General features: G+C 39.3%; 1 protein-coding gene across 3 annotated transcripts in view; it reads left to right on the top strand.

Moving 5' to 3' along the window:
* The window catches only part of LOC123757242 (kinesin-like protein KIF23), a 98,602-nt gene that overhangs the window by 69,834 nt on the left and 15,901 nt on the right, over positions 1 to 12,867 (top strand). For all 3 annotated transcript variants that reach the window (XM_069323772.1, XM_045740752.2, XM_069323771.1), the window contains 5 exons: positions 2,683 to 2,845; positions 3,609 to 3,817; positions 7,156 to 7,302; positions 7,621 to 7,821; positions 12,588 to 12,668. In XM_069323772.1, coding sequence (XP_069179873.1) covers positions 2,683 to 2,845; positions 3,609 to 3,817; positions 7,156 to 7,302; positions 7,621 to 7,821; positions 12,588 to 12,668 — 801 coding nt within the window. The remainder of the gene's footprint in view (positions 1 to 2,682; positions 2,846 to 3,608; positions 3,818 to 7,155; positions 7,303 to 7,620; positions 7,822 to 12,587; positions 12,669 to 12,867) is intronic.

Below are 12,867 nucleotides of genomic sequence, written 5' to 3'. Positions count from 1 at the left end.
TGGTCCCGGGTTCGATCCCGGGCACCGGCAAGAAACAATGGGCAGAGTTTCTTTCACCCTATGCCCCTGTTACCTAGAAGTAAAATAGGAACCTGGGTGTTAGTCAGCTGTCACAGACTGCTTCCTGGGGGTGGATGCCTGGTCGAGGACCGGGCCGCGGGGACACTAAAGCCCCGAAATCATCTCAAGATAACCTTAAGAAAACCTCCAGCACTACCCTAGACAATGCAGGGAGGGGAAACTGACATTTGAATTGCATCACTGGATCTCACCAATGCCTTCGGCTCCATACCAATAGAGCTGACAGAAGCCTTCCTCCAACAGTCAGGTGCAGGAGAAAACTTCCTAGATATCATTTGTGGTATAACAAGAGGGAACACCACAAGAATCATGACCACCAGTGGAGAAGCTGAAGAGATCCCTGCAAACTGTGGAATTCATCAAGGCTGCCTGATTAGCAGCCTGTTCTTCAACATCGCAATAATCACCCCCTGAGGGCAGCATTAAATGCTGGATTTAAGTCTGATCTAAGCCTCAAACACCTATGCTTGTCCTGTGCTGACATGACCTTGTTAGCTAAAACAAAGGATGGCCTACAAAACTTCATAAACACTGCCACAACATGTGAAGAAATGAGGCTTACACTAAACCTAAGGAAGTGCTCTTCAATACACTTGTCAGGATGGTGGCCGAGAGGCATGAGTGAGACAGTTTTCAAAATTGGAGAAACAGACATCAGAAGTAGATGCAAGATGGAGAAATCAAGTTCCTGGCCATCCAATATGATTCCACATCCTACCAAACTATAGGATTATAGAAGAATTCAGGCAGCTGGGTGAAACCATCCTTACCAGCAAACTAACACCATGGCAATGCATAGTTGCCCTAAACACCTTCATCTTCCCCACCATAGTCTTTTCCATGAGAACCTTTTAGCTATGGAAAGGAGACTGGCAGCAACTGGATGAAAAGTTACGCCCATTGATAACGTCAACTCAATACCTGCCAACTCACGCCACCAATGATTACCTGTATGAGAGCATTGCAGCAGGCTCCTGTGGCATCCCACTTGCGACAGAGGACTCGGATGTGTTCCTCATAGACTCGGCCTTCAAACTCATTACCACACCAAAAACATTACAAGTGAAGACTACCTCCAAGAAGTATCAGGGACTATGTGAGAACGCTGACATTGAAAACCTGTGGAAATGCCTCTCTAAAGAAATGCCACATAACGCAGTGGACCATGTAACAGTCTGGTCCAAAATACGAAAAGCATCAGCAAGAATGCATGCTACTTGGTGCACCGATGGAGTTGTATTTCAAATACTGTGTGGAGATAGATTTCTGAAGCAAATGGAGAAATATATGCCAGTTGCAGCCATAATGCCTCAGACCTACTGGCAAGATAGTGGCACGCAATATTAGAAACCACCACCGAAGCTTCTGAGATGAAAGTTTACACGCAAAGCCAGACTAAGGCAAAGTCATGAAGCCTGTCGCATAAAAACGAACATCGTCCTCATTCATGAAAGATTGAGCATACACCGTCTTTGCTGACTGGCTGACATTCATTGGGTGCAACTAAAACTGCTGCTGCTCATTGGAGCAAGATGCTTTTACCACCACATCAACAAGCAATGTAGACAATGCCAGCACCAAATGAGACCCTGTAACATGTCCTCAACCACTGCCTGAAGATACTCAATGGCCTACAACAGCACCACAATGCACTGGTGGAATGCATCTCGAGCGCTGCCGAAGGAAGACGCCGGGGATAATATCGGCCAACCAGCAAATTCCTGAAATGGACAGCACCCTGCAACCCAACATTGTCATCGTTAAGAACAGTGGCTGGTGTTCTGTTGTTGGGGGTTTGTATTTTGGCCACTTCAATAAATTGGCTGGTGTGGGGTTCCCAGTTGGTTGCGTGTCTGCTAAGCCAGGTCCTTTCCCAGCTCACCGAGTTTGTAGCTCATCTATCATCGCTGAAAAAATGTGATTTCCTTGTTTATTATTGTTATTGTTATAATTATTAATCTTATTATTTATCATTAACAAATTATTTGTTTACCATCTGTACTGAAGCGCAGTGAAACCCTCTTATAAGGTCATAGGTAAGAAATGTTGCCTTGAATTTGAGGTTAGTGAGGCACATAAAAGGAAAACACCCCGAGGTACAGTATATGGGAACATGGCCTTTTCTGTGAAATAACTTTAGCACTACCCAATACTGTCAACATATTTTGCAAAATGAATAAAGTATATTAATACATTTCTAACAATAATTCTTTGCTAGTACAGTATGTTTGGAATAGGATGAAAACAGACATTACCATTACATATTTGGAATCATAATTTCTAATGTATTGTTTTCACAATATTTATAATTCCATTCAAGATACAGTATATTAATACTGGGTTGCAGATCTGTCTTGTGAACTGTTATTTGAAGGGGTTTGTTAAATTCAATTTCAGCAGTAGGGTATAACAGTGAATGCATACTGAGGCTCAGTATTTCACAACTTATACAGAGTTACAAAACCATTTGAGATGCTTTCTATTGGATGTTGTTAGTGCGAGCATAAACACAATATAGTCTTTGGCATGTAACAAATCATTTAGCCCGTAGAATTGGTTAGTGGATATTAACCCAGTTTTTAACCAATCAAATAATTTCAGAACTTAGAAGTGGATGTTAATATGATTTATAGGCTGGCCCCTGCTTGGCCCCCACTAAACTATAATGACAATGAATGGCGGGAATTTTGTGACACCCTGAAGACCTACCTGAGAATGAGAATTCAGTATAGAGAGAAGACTTGTGTCAACCTCCCTGATAAAAGTAAGTATGGTGTGTGTATAACATGCATTTCTTTCAAGTCATTTAAGATAATTATTGTATAATTTGAGAAATAATGTTGAATGAGAAGTAGCAGAGCTGTACTGAAATATGGTACCCAGTTCCTTTGAGTAAGATGTATGAAATAAAATGTTTTTATTGTTAAAATGCACATGCATTATTTCAAATAATTGCAGACAGAAAAGCAAGATTAAAAATATTATAAAAAGATTTGCTGTTTGATTGAAATTGTTATGTGACAAACTACCTACCCAGATTTCACTCTCTGGATTCATAATTTTTTCATAAAATCTGAATTTCACAGTGAAGCCTGATAGATTTGGTTGTTGTTTAGAGGAATAAATGATTTAGATGTTCAGATTCTTGAGGGGTGGGAGGGTCACACCCAAGAAGAGTTGGACCTCAAAAATCCCCTCTCTGGACACATACAATTAGCGTTTATTCTCCACTTGGTGTTTTTCTGCACCTTTGTCTACAAATTTGTCTCTTCACTAACAACATACAGTACAGTAGAGAGATTACAGATGCCTCCTGTATAATGTATCAAAATCAGCTGTTTTGGTAGTTTCTCTACTAGAATTTACTTGAATTTTACCTGAATCTGAATACATATGATATTAGAAATCATCAGTTCTAATATAATAGATGGCATTTATTAAATTTCACTAGACAAAATGTATTGTCTTTTTACTTTTACAATATTTTCTAGTTGATCCATGTTTAAAATGCATCCTATATTCAACAGTAGAAAGAATAAGAAGTCGTATCCTGGAGATGGAGAAAGAAAATGTGTTTTTGAAGCAGGAAAACAAGAGCTTGACTGCCTTGTACAACAATGCTTTGGTAGAGAATCGTTGTATGAATGACAGACTATTTACTGATGAGATCACCATAGATAACCTACAGAAGCAGTTAATAAATTATAATAAATTAGTGGAAGAATTGAACATAGTGGTAAGTAAATAAGAAATTTCACTGTATTATCACCATGTAAATGGTCCTAAAGAAGTATTGCTTACTGTCACTAAATATATGGTGTAATTTGATTTTTTGTTTTTAATTAACCCAATTTTGGGAGCTCCTGGTAGGGAGTAAGGCAATTGGGGTCAGCTATTACAAAAAAAAGTTTCTTCATAAATTATATTGACCACCCATCCATTTACAGTGGATGACAAGCATTAAATATACATATTAATAGTCATTATTATTGAAAAGGAAAGTAGATTAAAGATAAAAAAAAATCTTTCCGGCAAATCATCCATAGCAGTACAAGTGACTGCTTCATATGATAGGGGTGTATAGTACTAGTGTCATAGTGATGACATCAGATCTGAGAGAATTCCACACTTCGAAGGTTAAGGTTAAACCCATTTTGGAAAATTATTAAAAAAAAAAATTCAAGCAGTATTAACTCTTAGGCTGTGGACATTGTTAGTTGTTGATTCACAGGATAATGAGGTTATCATCATATGAAGGTTTAAACCATTATTGTCTGGGTTTTACATGATGTAAATATGTATATAATAGATCTATGTGGATGTCATGGAGTTTACCTTGACCCATGAAAACAGCCTGCTACCCGTACCATTTCATGGTACAAAAGCAGTTAATATCACAAATGTTACTAGGGAAATGCGGTCATTGTCACATGATGATTTAAACAATTATTGTCCGAGTTTTACATGTATGATACAAAAATGGATATAATAGCTCTCTGTGGATTTAATTATTAAAAAAAAGTAATAAAACAATTTGTGAAACATCCAAGGATAAAACTGGAAGTATTGGCAAAGTCATGCACCAGGCTCTGGCAAGTGCCAGATGCAGCCTCCACCCACTGAAATGATAAATATTCACTTATTTTGTTTTTCTTACAATTTGCATACAAATAAATAATACTATAATGAAAAATTATTTTTGGGAATTTTTGTATTTTTTGTGCATAGACAGGTATGCACAACATTTCTACATACTGTAGCTGCTTTCTAAGGGTTATAAGAGATACAATTTATACGCTCCATTTACCATGCTATATGAGCAAATTTTACTGAAAGAAATTATTTTTTTAATCTGTCATATGCTGGCTTCCTACTGACAGATTCTGCCTGTAGAGAGCTTTTACAATCATTGTCTTTCTTGCCATGTCACTTCTCCTTAACCTTATTTTTCAAAGGTAGCATCAATGATCCTGTAACTGTGTGTAAATGAACCAATCCTATGTCTACTTCCCCATGCCAAAAACTTCTTCTCAAATATTTTCTATGAAAAATTATGGATGATCAGCTATTTGATGTTTAGAGAGGTTATTCTCTAATTGACTATGTCATTTTTGGCATCTCTTCTGAACCAAATTTCAACCTCCTCTAATCACTCATGGAAACTTGCCACTTCCAAATTGAGCACCTGACATATGACTTCTTATTGACTATGCCCATTTATTTTTTTACTGCCTAAAATAGCTCCCTGGGTGACATTAGATATTTTCTGGCTTCTTTGTTTAACTTTTCAAGGTTAGTATTAAAAATGGGCCAATACTTTGCTCTTAATTTAGGAAAACTAGTCTACCAAGAATGCTTGAAGTGGTCATCATAATCCAGTCCACCAAGGATATGTACACTAGCCAAGTTTTTCCACCCCACCAAAGGGGGGTTCCATTCCACTACAGTACATTCAAACAAGGTTCCACTGTGCTTCATATACACACACAGCATTTAATGAAAGAAATATAGGGTTGATTGGATCTTCAAACAGAAGGGTTTGTGTGTTTACAAAATGGCAATAAAGGTGATCGAGTATGAATATTTAAAGTATTGTTACATGAAGTATGACTTACACTTAACAGATAGATTTCAACAGGGTTTGATTATATGACAAAGTAATGAGATGTCTTATAGGCCTTCAAGAAATATTTTAACACTTTCGCTCGGTAACGACTCGGCATTGCATCGCTTTTTTAGTAGACGCATTTCCGGTAACGACTCGTCGTTGCGTCGGCGGCTTTGGGAGGGGCGCGCCGCTGTTTTGGATATTATATGCATATCCTCCTGTAAGGAATTTCATTGCGAATACATTGATACCAAAATGAAAGACCTAGGACCAGAATTGAGGTAACAAAGTTGAAAACAGTATACCCATTTTATTAGAGCTCACTGGGATTATTCTCCGTCACTTTCTCTGTTTGCTGTGGGTGGTATGCCTGGCTTTTGGACTTTATATTTGCATATACTCCTGTAGGGAATTCTATTGCAAACACAATGTTACCAAAATGAAAGACCTAGGACGAGAATGGAGTAATAATACGCTCTTACTTTCTCACTGTCTCACTGGGCTTTTGGGCTTTATATGCATTTAGTCTTGTAGAGAATTCTATTGCAAACACATTGATACCAAATTGAAAAACCTAGGATGAGAAATGAGATGACAGAGTGGAAGAGAGAGTACACTTTTCAGTATTACCGCGCTCTCTAATGTAATGAGAGGTGCCTTGGGGTGGCATAGTGCTCTCTTTCTGGGCCACTTTCATCTTGTCGGTGGGTGGAGTGTGCTGCGTTTTTTTACTTTTTATGCATATACTCTTGTTGGAAATTCTATTGCCAACACAATGATACCAAAATGAAAGCCCTAGGACGGGAATTGAGGTAACAAAAGTGAAAAGAGTGTACACATTTTATCGCTCTTGTGTGCTCCCGGGTAACACGCACTCACTTTCTCTGTTTGTTGTGGATGATACGACGGGCTTTTGGACTTTATATGCCTTTAGTCCTGTAAAGAATTCTATTACGAACACAATGATACCAAATTGAAAAACCTTGGACGAGAATTGAGGTGACAGTTGAAAACAGTATACACTTTTCAGAATTAACGCACGCTCCTGTGAAACGTTGAGGCCCCGGGGTAGTGTGGGTCGGGCGTGTGCGGTGCAATAAAGTATTAATGCACGTTGAAAGTACCTAATTCTCAATCAAATTTCTGAGTGAAGATTAAAATTGGCATAGTCAGGATTAAGCAAGTTGTCTAGGTGATAATTCATGTGCTGTACTATATTCCTGAGTTAAATTATTGCCAATAACAATAATGATTCTTGAATCTTAAATATGCAAACAAAATTTTTAAGTAATTATTAAGATACTGCTGTCATTTCTCTGCTCTGAAAATATGAAGTGATGCATTGCACAAAAAAAATTCTTTATTATTTATTGCATTGGGTTCAAATGTTTGGAGGTCACATGTCTTCCTTCATTACAATAATATGATAGTTTCTTTAGAAAAGATTTTATGACTTTAAATTTCAGCGTGAAGAACGAGATCTGGCAAAAAATCATGGACAAAGAGAGAAGCAAAGGATGAAAGATGCATTGAAGAATAAACTACGAGACGAATCGGAAAGGTTACGAAATGAGATGATGAAATGTCTTCATGAACGTGAAAAGAATCTTAAGGTTAATATGCACTACAGTATATGAATTTGATTTTGTCATATGCTGGATTTTATCTAAAGTAGTTGTTTGCTCTTTAACATTACAATATAGAATTTATCCAAAAAGTAGGCAAAATTTGTTTCTTAATGTGTTGATCAGAAATCAGGTTATATGGGTGAAAAGAAAACATCTGTGGATGTGTGTGGAAGGTGTTCTTGTACATGCTAATCTGAAAATTACCATGGCTATATTTGTAAATACTTTTGCAAGTTTCTAGGCAGTAACATATTAAAATGGTCAATAACATACAGTACAGTAAATTAAATCTATTATTTGCAGTACAGGACATATCAAGCACAAGTTCATGCACTGAAAGAAGCTTTAAATGTTGATGATGTCATACCGGCATTCTCAAGCCAATCACAAGAATTTGCTCAAGATCACGGTAATGCACCACTTAGCACCAGTACTCCAAAAGGTATTTCCTCTACTACATCTAAACAGAATCCTCCTCCTGCAAGTGAAGATTCCAACCATCATGTAAGTTGTAGTCAAGTTTCTTGTATGATTTTTCACAAAATTAAATATAAGTAAGTTAATGTACTTTAATATGATAATATCTGCAACCCACTTAACATTGTGTGAACCCTGATGCAGATAAAGTCTTAGATATAATCAGCCGGTGGATGATATGGTTCTTGCTGATAACACGGTACTGCTTTTGCATGTGAGAATAGCCATCTTAATGGCAAGAGGGGTATAGAAATGTCCGAACATTGTTAAGATAATCTGGAGGAAGAATTGATGGAGGTACAGTAATTCAATATTATTATTAAATGACAGAGATGTAATACAAGGTCTGATTGTTAAAGTAACAATGGTATTATGTAGTTACCCATGGGATGGTTGAGAGAGTAGCAGGGGTGTGAAGGATAATTCCATTTACCTGAATGTACTGTACAGGAAAATAGTTCTAGTTCTAGGTCCTTGCCACATAGTTCTTGTACCTGGTGTATGTAGACCTCTCTTTCTTTTAGCACTGTCATACTTAATCATGATGTTATGAATTGAGATGGTTTTCACGACTTGGGTTTCAAGTGTTTTCTATTTGTTTTCAATTCACATTGAGTATAAGTGTGAATTGCGTCTCGCTGACTCACTGACCTTGCACTGCATCTCACTGTCTCCTTTTTGTTTTTGGTTTCCACCTGTGGAATAGTGAGGAATGATAGTATCATTAGTGTGAAGTGTGACAGTCTCAAAAACAGTGGTATGAGAGGTGATGTCAGTGACAGTGATGTGAGGGGAAATTTAAAAATTGCTTCTATGTAATTACCTAAGTGTAGTTACAGGATTAGAGCTAAGCTCATGGTGTCCCCCGTCTTCCCAGTACTGTCATACAACACTGTGACACCACTGACAGTTTTTGCATTCATCACCTTAAGTAACTTGTTTCAATCATCTACCACTCTGCAAACGTACTTTGTATTTTTTTTTCCATCTTTGTTTTCTTAGCATGAATCTATGAACAATTGTTCATAAAGTTCCAAACTTCGTGAATTCTTCTTTGTCATTTATGTTGATTTCTGTTACTATTTTGTATGTATTGATCATATCACCTCTTTTTCTTTCCTCTATCTTTGTCATATTGAACACCTCTAGCCTCTCCTTATAGCTCTTGTTTTTCAGTCTCAGAAGCCATTTTGTTAAATGTGTTTGCACCTTTTTCAGTTTATTGATATGCTTCTTGGGATATGGGTACTATACAACCTCTGCATATTCCAATTTTGGTCTCACAAAGACCATGTGACCAAGACAATTCCGTTAATATTTTTTCATCCGTGTATTTATAACCGATTCTGAAGTTGGAAAGCGTAGCATAGGTGGCCTGCAGTGTTCTTTGTGGCCCACAAGTGACAGTTTTTTATCAAGAACCACTATTAGATATTTTTTCTCAGAGTTCTTTAAAGCCTTTTCACATAACTTGTAGGTTGTGTGTGGGCTTTTTTCTCCTACTCAACATTTCATAATATGGCATTTATTCACATTAAATTCTATTAGCCAAGTGAATGCCATTATATTAGCCATAGAATTCTATTAGCCATTATCATCTTTGCCATCACCAGGGAAGGCACCCAGAAAGATAGGCAAATCCACACAAGCCACTGCCTGGTTTAAAAATATGACCAAAGCCCCCAGAATGCCAAGAGAACTTCCCCAATAATAAAAGACACAACCAAAATTTAATGGAACTAGCCCCCTGCTAGTTAACTCCACCTGCCCCTTCCCCGTCGTTGTGGGGAGGCCGGGCTGACCATCTTCAGTTCTTTACTGATATGCTTACCTGGCGGGGTTGCTGCTCTGGCTCCTATTTCCCATTTCTCTTTGGTATTTTCTTGCCTTTACAGCAATGTTTTTACACGCAAAGTGATCGTGAGCCAGGAGTTTTAGTGAACCAGAGTTGCATAAGCTCTGGGTTTACTTCCATGTGCATTTTGTGAGTACTGTACTGTACTGTACTACCCTTGCATGGTCAGGGCTATCTTCCCTGGGGCATTCAGGTAACGCTCCCTTTAGGCGGCATCCTCACTTGGGGTGGTCTTCACTCTTGAGGTAAGCTGGGAGTCTTGCACTTTTCTGTCTTACCTGGGGTTTTGGGGTGTTTGGCTAGTGGGGCACACTGTGGTTTTCACAGCCTGCACTTAACCAAGCTGCTTATGGGCACTCCGACGTTTCTCTCGGGCTACTCACTTGCCGTGGTTTAGTCTTGGGAGGGGAGTCTTCTTTTATAACTTTTCTTTCTTTATTATTGTTGTTTTGCAACAACTGATATTAGCTATATTAGTCTGGGGCTTCAGTCACATGAAGTTCTGCCTACCGGGAACCACGAGCCAGAACCTGGTTTCCTTAAAGAGGTGCAGGGAGAACTGGCCTATGAAACTCCACTCTTTGAGAGTATATTCATGTCTGCCATCGACCGGTGTTAGGCACCCAAAAATTTGCCCCCCCCCCCACCCCCCCCACCCCCCCACCCAAGAAAAACAAGGTAACAAGCAAATCATCATCAAACTAACGCACCACTCCCACCCCCACCCCCCGCCGAATAGGGGAGGCACGACCCACCAGAGTCAGCCGCTGCTCACCTGTTCGTCGCCTGAAGCCGGCTGGGGCTGATGTCTCCTCTGGCCTCATTTTCCTGTCAGGGTTTTACCCTAGTGGTTGTACCTGCTGTGTGTTGGGGTGTTAGCCGGGAGTTCCGGTACTTTGGGCTGCATGTGCTTACGGTTATCTTCCCTAGTAAGTACATCCCTTGGGTCTGTGTTCTCTTCCCTGGGGTTTCGTTTTCTCACTCGTAGGGGTTGTTGTCGCTTGGCATCGACCTCACCCTTTGGGTCAGAGGGGGTCTTGGTGCTTTTGTTTGGCCCTAGGTAAGGAGTGTTTGTTGCTGGTTGGGGCTCACAGTGCTGCGCAGCTCGCATACCTAGTGACTAGCAATGGTAGTCTCTCTCTCTGGCCTCCAGTTGTTGTGTAGCACTTTCGGGGGTTTCTTTTCATTCTTTTTTAAGTTCTTTTCTGTCTGGTGGAGGGCTGCCTGGCTTCCCATTAGGTATGTCTAGGTTCAGTTTGGTAAGCCTTCACTTGGTCCCTCGAGGTTGCTCCTTTCACGGGAGTCAGTTTGCCCGGTAAATAGATGGGATTGCAACCAGCTTTGTCCGTGTTGGGACACCTCCCTCTGTAGGCCTTGGAAACGCCCCTTAGGGCTCGGTTGCATATGGATATGTCCTCCGAGTCCCATCTCGTCTTGTGTGAGTTTGAAGGTCGAGCTTTGCCCTTATCTCAGGGATGATAATCATCTGTTTTGCCTTCGTCAAGCTGCTTGTTGAGTCGATGACTCCTTCGATTCGGAGTCGTGTGAGACTTGTTTCCCACTCATCGTCAAATTTACCCATTCTTCTTCAGGAGATATTAGGAGTCAAACGGCTGTCACGTTGTATGCTAGGGTTTTTGTTGGTGCAACGTGCTAGGTTGTTTGCTCGCTCAAATGCCCCAGGGCTACCCCGTTTTGGTTTGAAGGACCCGGACATGGGGACATTGGGCACTTCGGCATTGGTTCAGTCTGCTCCCTTGAGTCCTTCCTTAGTTGGTGTGGTTTGCCCTTTTCCCCCAACCCCCCTTCCCCTACTGCTGGCTCCCTAAACGTCTGAGGGTTTCGGAGTCAGTGCGAGGTATGTTGTTACAGGGTTTGGGGTTTTGTATCCCCCCCCCCCCTACATGAGTTTTGTTAGGGGTTCAGCTTGTTTACCACCACCACCCTATAGTTTCACTCATGTGTTATTATTATGTCTCCTATAGGCAATTTCATTTCTGTCCAGTTTCTATATACCCTCACTATTTTCTACATTATTATATTGTTTTTCTGATCTTTTCTCCTCTTAGGTTATATTTAGCCCCATTCTTCCAAGTCTTGTCTTCATTTCCATAGCCAAGTTTCTTCCTCTTGGCTCCGTAGTCAAGTCTCTTCCTCTTGGTTCCGTAGCCAAGTTTCTTCCTCTTGGCTCTGTAGCCAAGTCTCTTCCTCTTGGTTCTATTATTATTATTAACGTCTTTATTGACAAAATTTAATTATAATTTTGCCTAATTTGAGGATTTCAATTAAGTCTTATTAAAGTGAGGATAATGCTGGTATTCACTGTCACACAGGACAGAGGGTCATAGACAATAGGTTTAAACTGTAGGCTGAAGCACATATATATATATCATGGTTACAATCAATGTTTTAATGTATGAATATGTAAAATCAACTTTCTGTTGTGCATTGCCACCCAAGGGCAGGGATGGGTTCATAAGAAATGCAACTTAAAAATAATACTGTATGATAAAATTGTTCTTCATTCTTTAAAATGGACTAGTAAATTTTGGATAAATTGTTAGGATGTCGTCCAGTACACCAGATACAATGAAATAGTTACACAGTTGGTGGTATAATAGGCCAGGAGGTCTAAACTCTTTTACAGTTTCACATTCAAAAATATAGTGTTCTAGTGAATGCATTAAGGGTTTGTCACAGAGTTTGCAATCTGAATATTCTGGTAGTGGCTCAAGTCTCACTAACCTACCAGATGTGTCTATAGCCAAGGTCAATTCACGCAGCCAAGTCTCTTCCTCCATCTCTATAGCTTTAAACATCATTACTCTGCTGTTCAAATAATTAGATGACGAGTGTGTACTGTCGTATATGTTCTGCCGTTTTGTATACTTGATAAAAAAATTGTAAAAAATATAATTGTTCTTGCATTTCTATTCAGGGCCCAGCAGCATGTGACCTTCGGTACCACCAGTCTTTGGTTGACAATCATAGTGCTTGGTTAAATCATTGCCCAAAACAGGTTAGTTATGAATAGTAATTAAAAATATGATTCCTTCTTATATTCCTCTTAAAATCATTGTCTTGATTAGTAATAAGAAAGCATTTTCTGTTGGAGACTACATTTAAATGTCCAACTCACTTTTCTGTGTATTGTACAGTATTATGCTCACTCACATTTATCAAGAACTTGTATGGTTCAGTCTTCTTAAATATCTCAG

Source organism: Procambarus clarkii, chromosome 13, assembly GCF_040958095.1.
Source record: "Procambarus clarkii isolate CNS0578487 chromosome 13, FALCON_Pclarkii_2.0, whole genome shotgun sequence".
Classification (NCBI taxonomy): Eukaryota; Metazoa; Arthropoda; class Malacostraca; order Decapoda; family Cambaridae; genus Procambarus; species Procambarus clarkii.
Note: the sequence above shows the minus strand (reverse complement) of the source record. Positions and strands in the feature narration are given on the sequence as shown.